Below are 16,576 nucleotides of genomic sequence, written 5' to 3' on the forward strand. Positions count from 1 at the left end.
AAAAACATATTGCTTGCTTGTTTAGGTTTAATAGGCCATATATTGACTGGGTACCAAAAATGATTTAGCTGCTTATTTACTAGTACCACTTTTAGATGAAGTGGTAATTTCTCGATATGTGGAGAAATATAAACATGGAATGGAAAGATGTTACATCAAATATTTCATCTACACTCAAACTGACCAGCGTCATGAAATTTAAGCATGAGACTCCAGAAAACTTGAGATGCTTGGATTATATCCAGATGAGCTTGTCTTGTTGCATTTTAAAACATGTATGCATCTCCTTCTAAACAGGGCTGTTCCCTTGTTGCCTGCACAAAGGGCTACCCTACATTAATATTTCAAGTAAATAAAAAAAAATGTATGTATGACTATTTTGGGACTTTTCTTGGCAAATGTTTTAATTATACTGTTCACAAAAACAGATCTCAGCACTGCTTCTTATAATTTGTATTGGTGTTGGTGTAAATAGGAAAAAAAAAGTGTACAAAAATAAAAAAGTGTTATTATAATGTCTGGACATTGTAGCCAGCTGAAACACAATATATAAAATCAATACCTTCCCCTTACTTTTAGAAACGCAAAAGCAGACTCGACATACATTAAATTTTAATATATGCATTATTGTAGCCATCAAAATAGTATATACAGTATATAAAACAGATATCCATCTACATCATGATCTTTACAAAACTTTTTTGTTTCAGTCAAGGTAGGCTAACTAAATAAATGGGTAGCTAATGCTATGGGATACAAATATAAACTCTCTGCATTGATCAAAAGGTGAAATCACTGTTTCCCAGACCCTTTTCACATCACAAATTGCTATTACAACTGGCCCCACAAAGCACGTGTCTAACAGGCAGACAAAGATGCCATGGACTGAAAATGCACAAGGTAAATCCAATAACTGAGCCACATGTGAAGATGTCTCTGCTTGGGACTTGGGCTTTAAATCTCCAGTTGTTAATTAAATACTGTCCACATGCACTAAATATCCCAGATCCATCCCAATTAACTAGTTATTTGGCTTTTAATTAGGACCTGGAACTGCTTTGGGGATACCACCTGAAAAGTTCACCCTAAAAATAATTAAGTTATACAAATATCCAACAAAATACAACAAATTACAGCTTTATGAAGGCTCAGGGACACATCTGGCAAAATACATATTCTGACCACTCCTTGCTACTAACTGACTGTTTTAAGTTTTTCTTGAGTATATTAAAAAAAAAAATGTTTTGAAAAGTACATAACAGCAACCCTGCGGGTTGTGATTTTGTGATCCTGGGTCCCTTTCAAGTCTTTCACAAATGAGGTTCAGCAAATTACTGCTTTTCCACATGGGCTAACCATTCATGCTCTCCAACACTTCAATCTTTCCTGTCCTCTTCACCCGACTCCCAGGTAGTTTGAGCTGGTCTTCCCTCATATCACTGCCCCCATACTCCTCCTCCTCCTCATCTTCCTCAGACCGAGAGCTTTCGTCCTCCGATTCAGATTCTTCTGTTTCACTGTCGTCAGAATCATCTAGTTCCACTAACGCCACATCCTGGGGAGGAAACAGAAACTTAGTCAGCAACAGAGGTCATCAGTAACCCATTCTGTAGTATATACAAAGATGAAAAATCTCCGCTAATTGGCAGATTTCCGCTTTTACTCCCAGGGCTACTGGTGTTGATCAATGCAGATCCGCAGGGGGGGGGGGGGGGGGGGGGGGATTCCTGATGTTTTTTCTAAACTATTAACACGTTTATGACAGTTGATGTAAAGTGTTTTTGCAGTGTACCACCGCTAAATTACTATATAAATCGATCTCTGCAAAGTAATAGAAAAAACTGATGTTTTTACATTACGTACCCCATTGCATTGGTGCTTGCAGATGGCTGTCTTGGCAAGTTGCTATTTCATTGGTCCACAAACAAGTACAGTGAAATAAACAGTTATGGTGCAGTTCTACAGTTCATATGGCAGAAAATGGCGAAAATAATGGAACAAAAGAAAGGTGCTGGAGAAAAATTAAGATACATATATATTTATTTTCTGTTTTACTTGTGGAGCGAGTGAGTAGGGTGGGTGGGGTTGATCACGGACGTTGTTGACAAAGCCTGTAAACCCCCACTCTCCTGGAATAATCCATAAATTAGGAATGTATAGCTCACCTTCAAACCGTGAGGACCGTCTCTGCCTTTATTAAAAATGTTTTTGTGTTGAATATATACCGATGGTACGCTTGCGTTTTATACAACAATAACTAAGTCTGTATTTGTTTTATTGGTTGGCATGTGTACCTGCGAAATACCAGTTATGTGAACCCCTGATTATGAAAGAGGATACAGGGCGTTGGAAAGCCATATTCTCTGCAGAAAACATGTAGACATAATAAATACTTGTTGCAGTAACTACAGCTTTTTCTTTGTAAGCGGACGGAGACAAACATGGTGATCCAGCGAATTATAAAATATATTATGTTTAAACAAGGGGCCACAAAAAAAGAAATTAACAAGAACAATTGAAAGTGTACGTAGTTCTTTTTTGACCTTTAACAATTAAAAGGGAGTGACTTTCTGATGTAAACAAGTTGCATTTGAGAGCAAAACAAACAAGAACATTAAAAGAAAATAAAGCATTTATTTAAAATAGATTTCACTTGAAACTAAATATATATTTTACATCAACTTTATTTGACTGAATACTTGCATCAAGTTTCACAGACCCTATTTTACTGTCCTGACTTGTCAAAAAATTCCAGATTCCAGCCAGTTTTCAGCTCCCCCCCCCCCCTACTTCTCCTCACTTTCATCTCTGTATATAGTACTACCACAGTACAGTCTCACATCAGCTACTGTGTCCGCAAATTTGTCTTATAAACCAGAACAGGCTTACACCATTTTCAGTCAATTATCAGCAAAGTCCAAAAGAAACTAAAAATGGGTCTTATACCATTATCACACACAATTCAAATCCGCTCTGTCACCATTCTACTGTCCAAGCCAAGTAGTTGTTTAAATAAAAACTATCATGGACCAAGGGAAGATTTGGATTCTGTCAAGTCAGTGTGGTCCTCGTTGCCCATACACCCTATTTAAAGTGTTATGTTTTGTGTATATACTGACTAATACTGTAATCACGCTTTACCATCTCAATGATTTTCCCAGAATTGCCTTCAATGTTCTCAATATCGAACTGGCCAGCTGGAGATTCGTCCATCTGCAGTTTCAGTCTCTCATTAGCCTGGGCCATCTGTGGTAGAAAACTCTGCAGTCTGTCTAATACTGGAACACAGAAATGGACAGTTCCCTTAAAAAGACATGCGTACAGAAATTGAAAACACTTGTGTCAGGTACAAAGTGTTAGTGTGCACATGAGTGGAAACAACTAAAGAAACTCAGTCTACATTAACCTGGCTTGGAGCTTGCATTTAGCTTGGCTGTGGATCCCAAATGCCTGAAAAGAACAGCCTTCATCATTCCATTCAAATCACATGACTGACTGACCTTTTACCTCTGCTAACCTGCTCAACACAAGCTACAAGCCAAAGGAAGATTTAGAAAAAAAAAATGATTCCTGGGAGTAAGAATACAAGTCTAGTGAGGAACCAATATGGACAGCCACTGAAACCCTCCACCCCCACAGTACAGTCAAACACCCCAACTAACAGACTAAAAACGTGTAGCCTTTTTGACTATATGGTAATAGCTAGAAGATATTCGTCATATCGAAATCTAAACTCACCACTGCTTCTTGGCACCTTCACAGTCTGCTGGGAAGTCCCGTTTTTACTGGAGCGCTTCGAGTTTAGGAGCAGTTTGTCATGTATGCCTGTGTGGAACAGAGAAAAAACTGAAACATGCAACATTTTTAAGGTGCAAGGAGAGATATGCACCCTAGAAAAAGTCAACATGAACTTTATAAAACGAAAATATCACACATTTACTTGATGCTTGAAACATTACATAAGTAAATGTCTGTTACCTGCATAAGCATTTATCGCTTCAATACAAATGGCATGTTGTGGTGTATTTGCTACGTACACAAAAGCGATAAATTTAATTTCCGATCGTTATGAAATACCGGAAACAATCGAGAAAATAACTATGAACTGATAGATTTCCAACTAAATTGTCACATACCTCCTCCATTTCCAACAGACAGCAATTCCTTAGAAATAGTTTTCTGCTGTTTTGGTTCCTTCTCTTCGCCACCTTTCATAACCTTGCAGCCTTCCATGCTTTCGTACACGAGTTCTTCACAGACAGACTAACAACATCCGTGTCGGTGTATCAGGCTACGTGGGAAAGTTCAAATACAAAGGAAAGGGACCTAGTTTAATACGAGTAAGACAACGCGGAACGCCCTCTACTGGGAGGCGGGATAAATTACATAAAAAATAAAATATTTAAATTGACACCATGTTCCTTTGGGGGTTCCACAGAAAAGGCCTACAATAACAGATTTAGTTTTTTTACACTATATCCAAAACACATACAAATCAAGGATATAATATTACTTTAAAACATAGAAGGATGTGTAGAAAAATCAAACCAATGGAAATCATTACATGTAAAGTGTACAAAATTAATTAGTTTCTTTAACAATTCAGATTTATGAATTTAAAAAAAATGCCAGCCATCGCTGAGTTGTGTAGGAAAGTTACTGAAAAAGGCCCAGTTGTTGTGGCATTAACTGCTAAAATAAACAGAAAGCATAACACATTACATTCACAGCAAGAACCTGTTTTATAGTGTTGAAAAATATTTAAAAACAGATCTTACAATAAGTTACTATATCCACAGGAAATTATATGGGTTAAAGTTTTCGATTTTTCATTTTAACTGAAACCACCACTATCATGTTATTTAGATAAACACTAACATTTGTTCTCTCTAACCCAATTAAGTTCCTGTATTTAGTTATGACATGTCTGTACTATGTAGCACAAAGATAGGACTTTAAAAATGGCCACCTTGCTAACATTAAATGCTGTGTATTCTTGAAATGGGTAACATGTATTAGCCAAACCTGTATTGCTGTATTTTGAATTTCAGTAATCACAGGTACCGTATTTCACCAGATCTTCATGGTGAGGAGAGAGTTGGAACCTTGCAACACAAGAAAAGGGAATGCAACATCATCATCTGTTTCAGGCCACCTGAAACATCGCAATGTTCTTGTGAGACACTCACAGTGATTCACATCCTAGAAGAGTGATACATTACAAAAGTGTGGTCTTCATGGGTCAGTCGTGCTTACGAGATGAAAGAGCTTTTGAGAACTATTTTCATAGAACTACAACTTTCTTGAATTGGACAGCAGACCAACATGTAAATCACAGAGACGCTAAAGATTTCACAGCAGGACTGTCAGCGACTTACAAGCTTCTGCCCAAAGTAGCGAATGATTTACCCCTTAAACAGGGCTATAACCAGAGCTGACATTCTACCAGGGTCAAACTCAGGTTTCAAGCTATAGCTGACAGTATTTATATGACTGTTTGGTATTTACTATTCAATCTCCAAATCTATGTTACATGGCAAACCAACAGAGAAAATTAAGGAGTCTTTTGTTCTTTATCAGAATTTTTACACGAGCATCAGCATTGATGATGCAAAAAAAAACAACCAAGGACACAACCTTGGGGTCCTCATAGCTAGTTGCTGCCATTCCCTTAAGGTACAAAAGGTATTGAGCGGTTGTTCAAATGGTTTCTTCTTAATATACATTTGAGAGTGACTCAGGTAGCACAAGGACAATCTGGATGATCAGCTCCAACCTGTCAGTACATTTTAAATCCTGTTTTGTGCACCTCATTGCAAAAATAAGAAAGTTAGCACCATTTTATTTGTGGGACGCATATGTCCCTTGTGCCTTAAAGGGTTAAAGGTGAAGAGTCACATAAGCTTGTAAGAATAACTTTAAGAATATTACAGAAAGCTGGTGCTTCTTGAACTTGGGCTGGAAAGATTCTGATGCAAGGGTCACTTCTCATTATAGCTGAATTCATTGTCTGCCTTCCAGTCTTGGATTTTTCTTGCTAATCCAACAAATTATTTACATGCAGAGATAGATGGTTTATGCTGAGCTTGTGTTTAAAGCTTCTTCCCTTTAAAGTTTTTAACAGAGTAATGTATTCATCCTAGCAGGTTATACAACTTGCATTACCGGTATGTATTTAAATCTTGCTGCTACTGTTACTTGCAGGCCCCCTTTGAACATACAGTAGTGTGTAGTTCAAAAAGTCTATGCGTACGTAATAATCTGAAATTAATAATAAACGAAGAACAAAATAAAACATCAAATACAATACTTTATCTTGGACTGCAATTCAGTTTCCATATGTACCTTTGTACATATGTTAATCCTATATGGTAAATATATGGAGTTAACTTTGTGGAAATCAACAGAAAACATTTTGTAATATCTTGTGGCAAGCAGCACCTAAATCCAAGATTAAAATAAAGTGATTAACAGGATGTGTCTTTTTACAATGTTGTTATGTCAAAGCCTTGGTTAATACCGGCAGTATATTATATTGGTAGTTACTGATGGAACATTGTTAAACTAAGAAAATATAGGCCTAAAGCTGCAATTTAATCTTTTTCTTTCCCAAACATCAGATGAGCTCATCCATTGATGTCAGCAGACACAGAGCTTTGATTCCATTACACCTACTGTCATTTAATGAAAATACTTGACATAGCAAAATACATACAGGGCATGAAGCAAATAATTCAAATACTATACTGTACAGTTAGATACTTGACACTTGGTCTTTGATATCCCTTTGAAGATTTTAATGGCACCTATACCAACAGTACGTCAGTATAAAGGAGTACCAGCATCCAAGACTGATGAAGGTTAGGAAACTCCCTTCTAAGTTTTTTCACTGGGTGCCATGGTGGATCATTCTTTTCTATATGTATTTTGTTTTTATTTAACCAGATTTATTCACATAGTTCATTTCACTGTTTTAAAAAAAAGTATTTAGTAATGTTAATACTGGGTCAGTGAATCACTCCTGGGAAAGCCCCAGCTGTATTTAGATTTGCTGTTCCTTAGATCATTACAATGGACCCCATTACCTTGTCCTGCAACCTGTCGCTTTCTGCACGGAAGTCTAATTCTGTAATACTAAGCAACACAACCTGCAACTTCTGAATTCTGTCTCCCAGACTCCCAGTATTTATCACTGAGCCTAGAATAACAATTTAATTAAGGTATCATTATCTTTATACATCACAAATGGCCATACTGGTCATTGCATTACTTGGATTTCCAACCAGATTAAACCTTTTTACTCAATTATTTAGGTTGTTTACAGCAAAAAAAATATATATAAATGTTTGTTATAACAAACCCAAAGTATTGTTGTTAGTCAGTGGTGCTGAGAACGGATAGCATTGAGAGCAGCGAGAGTGTGTTCTTGCGCAGGCGCGGGGGGTGGAGGGGGACCAGTCAAGCAATGAGTTTGTCATACATGGAAGAAATAGGAACATCCCGTAAAAAAGGCTGCTGAACACAGGAAGTGGAAGAGGGCAGCGCTAAAAACATAACAGCATTGAAGATTTTACTGGAAAAAGAACAACATTACGAGGTAAGGAATAGTGTTCCAAACTGTGTCTGTTTCATGAACGTTATTTTTGTCTAATAATGGTACTTTTTAAAACCATGACACAAGATTTAGTAATTATTTCAGGTTCTGTGGTTAAATAATACTAATAGTTACCAAAAGGGTACAGTGAACAAGTTTGCTAATGTTGCTGAATATCACAAAGTAGTTTTACTATACAATATAGTGTATACCTATTCTTCAGTTTACTCTAACTTTATCTGTATTGTTGACATCTGTTTGTGTATCTGTAGTGTAAGATGCCGATTTAGGTAGGTAGGGCATGGTTGCTTTTCTGTTTGTTACGGGCAGTTACTGTCTTTGGCCTCATTTCACACCCCCTAGCATTATTTATTTATTGATTGATCACTTTTTATTGATTGATAACTTTTAGGAATAAAACTAAGGCGGGTTAAGATGATGCGCTTCTTCTAGCCTCAGTTTGAATGTTACCACCGCTGTAAAGCAGGTCGAAACTATAATGAAAACAAACTCCGGCTACTCTTATGATACAGCAAAATGAATTTAATCACGACCTCTACCATTTATTTTATACATACAATAATTAAACCAGTAAATCTATAAATGCTGATAATGTATTATTGTACAGCATTTTGTAATTTATTTAAAATGAATGGAATTATTATAATAATGTACCATTATCTGAAATATGTCGGCAAGATGGAATGTTGAATAGAAGACTAAGGGGTATCTATTTAACCATGCTATTTGTAATTTTATTTAACAACCAGGATAAAGTAATCACTTGCATGATATCGTTGTTAAAGCTAGTAAAGCAAGGTACAGCACACAGTGTGGTAAATGCAAAGTTACTATGCGCATTTTTACAATGGTAGTATCTATAATTTGTTATCGGTGTGTCTTATTTCATGGGTTGACCGTGTTTTGCTTTGTCAGTAGAAATTGGTTTTATAATATTTTTTAGGTCGAAGGCTCTTAAAACTGGGAAAATAATAATGGGGGGTGGAAGCCTACAGTAGATGATGGCAGGCATTGGGTCACAAGTTTAACGTTGCCTTGGAAACAAGCTGGACACACAGCACACCATATTGCTGTCTGGGTAAACTGAGTGGGCACAATACTCCAATAAGGGCCTCATGTCTAACCTGGTTGTAGCGAATCAGACCTGTAGGGAGTCTTTCTGTAAGTCTGAATTCTCCAGTCAGGTAATTGGTGCCAATTGGGGAACGGCCACCTGTATATAAAGGATGTAAAATTATTTATTTAAGGAGGCGGTCACATTCCCCATGTAATTGCTGGTAGGAATGGATTTAACCCCGTCCCTGCCAATCTTCCATTCAAAACCACACACACGCACTATTTACATGTGCAGGGCTAATAAAGAGGTAATTTATTGACCTCTTTATTAGTAGCTCTAAAGAAAATAAGAAATAACTCAACAATATTTCTATCCAACACTGTTTAGATCATTAGAAAAAACACCTGATCTGTGACATACTTAATTATTTTTCTAGTTTTTACAGAAAAAAATTAAACTGAAGTAAAATCTCACATCAAATTAAGTCGGTAAAGCATCAGTCAAAAATACGAGAGAGAGAGAGAGAGAGAGAGATGCTGTATCATACGTAGATATGGGATGTCTTGGCATGACAATATCATGTTGTATAGAGTTGGGAACAATTGTAGCAGAGGATGAATATACAGTCGGAGCGCCTAGCGATACCATCACTGTAATAAAAATAAGTTTAGCTAGATCCAGTTTGTCCTCTTTTTAAAAGACAAGTTTAAAAAAATATCTTAAGCTGTGTTGTGCATGTTTTGCTGTTTACTACAATTGAAGGACCCAGAAGTTTAGTTTAGTTTCCTGTTTCCACGAAATGTACACAGCCACACAACGTTGCATACAGACATAGATGCCTAAAAAGATACAGTAAGTATTTTTGTACTGATAACAGGGATGGAAATAAGACTCCTACTGTTAGTGCTCCAGGTAAGGCTTTGCGTCATTGAGTAATTTAAAATGCAACATTACTTTGAAGTCACAAGTACTTCCAGTAAATACAGTACATACTTTAATGCTAACTTATGGGGTATGCATTAACTACAGTCTTACATTTTAACTGTAATGTTTATTTGAAGTACTGTACAAAAACTTGGTCTTATTTAGTCCTGCCTAATAATATTATAGTCCAAGAAGTTGCTACTCTCGATGTAGTTAACTACTGGGTTCACCGAGTCTCCTCCCACTAGTACAAGACTGTTCGCTTTTTTGTTTTCTGTAAATGTTCCTTTATTAGTCTCTTGTGCTCTCCCTTTCCAAGTCGACAGACACGCTCCCTAAAAATAAATAAAAAATGTCCAAAAGTATTTTAAGAACACAACACTAATGCAAATAAAGAAACAATGATATTGTATTCCTTATTGCTCACCGTGCTTTAACAACATAAAGCATACCGACTCTCTCAAAACACAGAGTATTGTATTTATTATATCATTTACTTTCCAAAAATTCAGTTGACAGACAGGTAAATTGGTAGGTTAGGTTGAGGGGGACTAAGACAGAGTTGAGAAATCTTGGATCAAGAATCCAGTAGTTTATTCACAACACAAACACCTATTGCAAGTGAGTGCATTCAACCATACTTTAAATTATTATTATTATTTTTTAAAACCCGGACTTATTGGTCACGTGTTACTGGCAATTCTCAGGCAGGCTACAGTTAGCAGTCCCAGTATTTGTGTGACCCATGCAGTATACAGTATTAATAATTGACCATTGAGATGCCGGGAACTAATAAAGTACAGGAAGCTTGATAACATGTGAACGCCAGCTGTGCAGCAACATTGCTATGTATGTCCTTTACGCATTAAATCATGTGTAATTCATATTTTTTTCAATGCATAAAACACACAGTATGCAGCTTATCTGGAGAGCTGCCTACTGTGTAACATAACAGTTTCTCCCATTCCAGGTTTTAATACAAGCTTGATTAGCTGCAGTGTATGCAGGTAGGTAACAAGCTCAAGTGAGTCTTATTAAACTCATAGTAAAACCAGGAATGGATCATACATCTATGCAGTGGGAGTCTTATTTCCATCCCTGGATAATTATTATTATTATTATTTCTTAGCAGACATAATGTAATAATGTATTAGATTCTGTGTATAATTAGCACTATAGTAAGAAGTGAAACCTAACCTGCCTTGAACAAGGCAGAGCCAGAAGTCTAACAATGTGTACAACAACTGGCCGCTCTTTGGTGTGAATAGTTTCAAGGATGTGCTTCTGTAAATTGAGCTGGCAGTATCACTTTGTATTAACAGTGCCTCTTATTGCAATGGCTTACTCACAACCTATGACTTCCGCATTATCATTACCTGCCTCTTTAATGAAGCTAGAGTACGTCCCCTTCTAATCCTCTTTGGTACTGCATGAAAGTACAAGTTCAACCCTACTGCAACATTAATACATTATTTTGTGCACCTTCTACAGCGTTGCAACAGGACTGTAACTGCTGTATTTGATCGTCTGTTTATTTAGTTAGTTTTCAAAATTCATATTTTTAAATGTTTATTATTGCATTGTTATTTATGGAAAAATTGGATATTGATGACAATGACTTAAAACCTTGTCGGGCTCCCGAGTGGCACATCCAGTAAAGGCGCTCCACGTGGAGTGCAGGATGTGCCCTATAGTCTGGACGTCGCGAGTTCGAGTCCAGGCTATTCCTTTGCCGACCAAGGACGGGAGCATCCAGGGGGCGGCGCTCAATTGGCCGAGCAGCACCCAGGGGGAGGGAGGGTTTAGGTCGGCCAGGGTGTCCTCGGCTCACCGCGCACCAGCGACCCCTGTAGTCTGGCAGGGCGCCTGCGGGCTTGCCTGTAAGCTGCCCGAAAGCTGCGTTGTCCTCCGACGCTGTAGCTCTTGGGTGGCTGCATGATGAGTCCGCAGTGTGAAAAAAAGCAGTCGGCTGATGGCACACGCTTCGGAGGACAGCGTGTGTTCGTCTTCACCCTCCCGAGTCAGCGCAGGGGTGGTAGCGGTGAGCTGAGCATAATAAAATAATTGGCCATTCCAAATTGGGAGAAAATAATAAAAAATAATTGGCAATGACTAAATTTTATTTGAAAAAAAAGAACCTTGTCTATGCAGTAACATAAAATAAAGGTGTGTAGTGCGGTTTAAAAGTACTGTAGGTAGATGGTTAGCACTCTCATACACCATAAAAGACCCCTGCTCAAGGCACAGGTGGTATCAACTTTACACACCATGGATGAAGCAGGTCCAAGCTATACTAAAACAGGATTAAAGGATGTTTCAGAAACGTATGGTCACCTGGTCTTTGTGACAAGCACTAAGACTTGAATTTTATTAATCTAATCTAAATGTACAAACATACAAACCAACACAATAAATAATGTTTGTCCACAAAGTGAATACAAATTAAATAGAAAAGATAAATAAAATAGATACATTTTCAACCACACACAAAAAAAAAAAATTACAGGTGCTGTGTTTGTCGTTCTAGATCTCTTCGCAGCGAATGGCTTGGTCCAATTTAAGATAAGACAGTAGGTGTGTAATCCGGAATGGGAAGAAATCCAAAGATGCTCAACACTTTAACACCAAAAAGTCACATGTTCCAGCTGAGAAGATGATTAACTTGACTTCAGTGCGTTGTGGGTCAGTATGACCCTCCACACTGTTGAAGGGGTCCAAGGGAACTCAAGTGATGCACATGAGCAGCAGTATAAGTTGGACTGTAAGTCTTGAGAAGATTCAGTCAACAAGGCTTACATCCTTCCTGCAGAGAATGGTGCCAACAGGATTTGTCAGAGTGCAAGAGGAGAGATTGATGATGGCTGAGGTCACCTTGCAGGACGGGCTGCAGACTGGCTTCAGGTCTGAACCCCCTCACTCGGAGAGTCGCCGCCATTCAGAGCGGGGGCAGAGGTCACCGGGATACTCTGAAGAAAGGGACTGTCACTTTTCAGAGACGGACGCCATGTTGCCACAGGAAAGGTTCTCTGAAGAAGAGGAGGAAGAGAAGAAGGAAGAGGAATCAAACACCAGAAATATGCCAAAGGAGTCACCCCTGGCCATGGCACTCCAGATTCTGCTGCCCTTCCTCTTGGCAGGGTTTGGCACGGTGTCAGCTGGCATGGTGTTGGATATAGTTCAGGTAGGTGCATATGTACTGTGTGCTCATTTCTAATAATTCCTTTACTCATCCCCAATGGGATAATTTTATACTGTTGGTATTTTAAACATTTTATAAGGTGTGATATTCTTTTTGTCCTTGCCATATTTCTAACAGTATCTTGATGCCAGTGATTCAATGGTGTCTCAGCTACAGCTGCTTTTATTAATTTACAGAGTGTAGCTGTCTGATAAACTCGTTTATTTACATAATCTTGGTCAGGGTGAGTCATTAATCCTAGAACAAGGAAATATATTAACTTGGGAGGCCAACGTTCTATGCTTCTGGATTGGGAAATATGCATGGTGACGAAGCAGCCGTGCTCAACACTTGAAATTGCAGTCCCATGGGTTTTAATGAACAAGAGCATGCTGTGGTTAAATATTGCTTTGCACAAGGCACAATGTATAATGCTTGATGACCAGCGTGAAGATGCAGAATATGACTCACAAAATCACTACTATAAATCTCTGTAGGGCAATCTGTGCAATTTTAGATAAGAAAAAAAAAACCTGATGCTCTGTTTACTTCTGCTGTAGATATTAAAATCCTAGAACATTAAAATAGTTTGTCAGAAAATACTGCTGAAGATTTGCCCGAGCTCTTCTTCGTGGTAGACTCCTTCAGGCAGCCAGTGGCAATTCCAAATTACAGTACAGCTTTAGACTTACCACCCACCAGTGAGGCAATCCCACAGCTCTCTTGCATAGCTGTTATTTGCTTAGGGCAGGACTGCAGTGGTTTGTTAACAGGATTTGAAATGAAAAAATGCAATCAATCTTCAGTTTAGAAGTATCAGAAAGTAGATTTCTTAAAGACAGAACTATGTGTCTAGGTGTCTTATCTGTAATGAATTGTTGGGGCTCACTCTTGTTGGTAACTGTGAACACGTTTTCACTGGTTTAGTATTATTATTATTATTATTATTATTTATTTCTTAGCAGACGCCCTTATCCAGGGCGACTTACAATTGTTACAACATATCACATTATACATTATTTCACATTATACAGATATCACATTATTTTTACATACAATTACCCATTTATACAGTTGGGTTTTTACTTGAGCAAACTAGGTAAAGTACCTTGCTCAAGGGTACAACAGCAGTGTCCCCCACTGGGGATTGAACCCACAACCCTCCGGTCAAGAGTCAAGAGTCGAGTCCAGAGTCCAGAGCCCTAACCACTACTCCACACTGCTGCCAATCCCATCCAAATGTTGCCCTTTCTTTTTGAGAATAGGTTCCAGATATTTATCTAGTTTAAAACATGTTACGCCGTAGTGTTTTCATGGTTAAAGTATAAACTGTTACCATGGTCTAACAATCAACCCTGATTTACCATGGTTAATTATAGTTGGATGTTTGGTAGATGTTGAACTCATACAAATTTACATCTAACAATGTGATTCATAACATACATGTTGTGTATCAAAAACCGTCATTATTTTACCATGAGTAACCGTAAAACAATCGCTGTTTCTCTCTCTATAAAAGCACTGGGAGGTCTTTATGAACATCACTGACATCTTCATCTTGGTTCCAGCTCTTCTGGGCCTGAAAGGTAACCTTGAAATGACCTTGGCGTCCAGGCTGTCCACTGCTGTAAGTAACCTGTACCTCTACTCTGTTTTGAAACCCTTGAACATTTCTTTTCCATTAGATTAGCGGTTGCCGGGCCCAGTTGCTTACTAAAGGGAGTTGCAGATTTTGGTCAAATTGGCATTTGTTTTCAAAATAAGATGTTAAGGCAGGAGTTGACAACGACAATTGTACTAAAAAGTTGCCAGTGTATCATATTTAGGGCTTCTGACTTTCGGTTTTAACCGATAAAACCCGATACAAAAAAATTAAAGCAGTGGATCGCCAATAACTGTGAATTGATTAAACATTTTCAAAAACTGTGGAAATGGTTAATCAATTCACGTTGACTTTAACCTTTTCCCATTAAAAAATAGAACCTACTACAAAAATAATAATACATACATTTCCCAGTGCTGCTGGGCAATGTCCTCCCTTCCTGACTTGTATCTATCATTGATTAGTTTTGAATGCTTTTAACCCAGCCCCAACTACTGAGTGACAGCACATTCCTACAATTCTATTGGAGACTCTGCTTGCGAGATTTAAAATGAGATTACAATCAGGAATGGAAGCTTGTTAGCGAGTTTTAAAGCTGTATTACAGTTACCGAGGATTTAAAACAGAATTGTGGCAAAATGTAAAAAAATACCTACACACAAAAACCCCAGAAGAATGTGCCCGTGACCATAGGGATTTCATTGTGGAAGACAGCAAAGGAAAGAAGGTACAACTTAAGTCTGCAAGTACTGTCGAGTTACTACTATACATATTTTGACAGAAAAAAACGCTCAAGCATTTTGGAAAGTAACCGAAAACACTAATTTCATACAGTATATGAAAAACGAAAGCCCCGAAAAAAAAACGATTTACATAAAACTCGAAAACTAGCTAAAAACAAGCACCAAAAAATACAATTAGTAAAAACAAAAAACAGAAGCCCTAATCATATTCTTAAGATTGTGGATGAAGTGAAATGCTTTGCATGTTGGTTAGATCATCCTGGATCTGCCTCTCAAAACAGTTTAAGACCCCAAATGCAGGGCCCTTATTAAAATAAAAATCATACCTGAGCTACAGTAGGAACTATAAAACTGCACAGGAAACAGCCTTTGTCTCTGTCTGTGCCACATATTACTTATATGATGATATCAACTGTGTAACAAACACCCCAGGGCTAATTACATGGTGCAAAAAGCAGATAAACAGTCAACCTTTTTTGCATAACAAGGGCTTCTGGTGGGTCACATCATCGCAATATTTCATCTATTTTAAATCAAACCCTGAGCTGTCTGTGATAGCAGTCTAATGGCTCTAGCTTCTCCAGATGATACTGTATGAGGTTAATGAGGTGTAAGAATCGGCCCCATAGCTATCGCAGGAGAGGAAGGAGAGTAAAAAATACAATTTGCACAATTTTTTTGTGATATTATCTGTAATCTTGCAAAACTATTTAGGCTTTACACTTATTAAATTAACCACCTGAGTTGACAAATGTGTCCCAGGGTGTGTAAACCTGTTTGAGTGCAGTGCAGACAGCTGAGCTCAGTAATTGGATAAGGCAGTGGCAATATTTATTGTAGCACAATGTAAAAAACCTGACAAATGGATTTTACCTTTTTTTGACATCCTACAAGTAGTAAACAAAAAAGTCATGTTTTAAATAGTCAATGACTAAGGAATGCCCTTGCAGTAAATGGGACCCTGTAAAAAAAAAAAAAAGGAAAATTAGTAAAGTATGGAAAGTATGCTAAACAGTTCAGACAAAGTCCCTGTTTAGGTGGGGGCAGGATTAGACTAGTTCCAATCCGGTTCAGATCAGTGTGGTCCTGCACTGTATGAGAGAGTAAAGATCAGAGACGTGGCTTGTTTGTTCACGGGAGTGTGTGCATACCATAACTATTGGAAAGCCAACATGCTGGATTTATTCAACTACTTTTTTCAATCTTAAATTGTATAATATAAAAAAATACTTTCAATGCAAAGGTGTTTATTTTTACCCCCCACTTTACATTTGTGTGCTCTCAAATCATTATGCTGGGTGATTTGTATGTTTTTGGGTGAACACTTTATTATTACAATCTACAATTAAGTTTGTTGCCTAAACCCATCATTATGAAGGAGTGTGTACATATTTCCAAAACAATTCAACAAGTCATTTTTAATTTGAGAGTCACATACCTTCGTAACATCCATCCG

General features: G+C 37.7%; 2 protein-coding genes across 2 annotated transcripts in view; one reads left to right on the plus strand and one right to left on the minus strand.

Annotated features, from left to right (window-relative positions):
• Positions 1 to 595: 595 nt before the first annotated feature.
• On the minus strand, positions 596 to 4,305 carry nopchap1 (NOP protein chaperone 1). Its single transcript, XM_034032471.3, has 4 exons — positions 4,137 to 4,305; positions 3,739 to 3,825; positions 3,142 to 3,278; positions 596 to 1,555 (listed from the first exon to the last, which is right to left on the minus strand). Exons 1-4 carry the CDS (start codon positions 4,231 to 4,233, stop codon positions 1,352 to 1,354), a joined length of 525 nt encoding a protein of 174 aa, XP_033888362.3. The 5' UTR covers positions 4,234 to 4,305; the 3' UTR covers positions 596 to 1,351.
• A 3,086-nt stretch (positions 4,306 to 7,391) lies between these two features.
• Positions 7,392 to 16,576, plus strand: part of LOC117419612 (solute carrier family 41 member 2) — a 30,914-nt gene continuing 21,729 nt past the window's right edge. Inside the window, 3 exon segments of the mRNA XM_034032528.3 lie at positions 7,392 to 7,597; positions 12,124 to 12,777; positions 14,294 to 14,401. Of these exon segments, the coding sequence (XP_033888419.3) occupies positions 12,328 to 12,777; positions 14,294 to 14,401 (558 nt within the window). The 5' untranslated portion in view covers positions 7,392 to 7,597; positions 12,124 to 12,327.

The sequence above is a fragment of the Acipenser ruthenus genome, chromosome 14 (genome assembly GCF_902713425.1).
Source record: "Acipenser ruthenus chromosome 14, fAciRut3.2 maternal haplotype, whole genome shotgun sequence".
NCBI lineage: Eukaryota > Metazoa > Chordata > Actinopteri > Acipenseriformes > Acipenseridae > Acipenser > Acipenser ruthenus.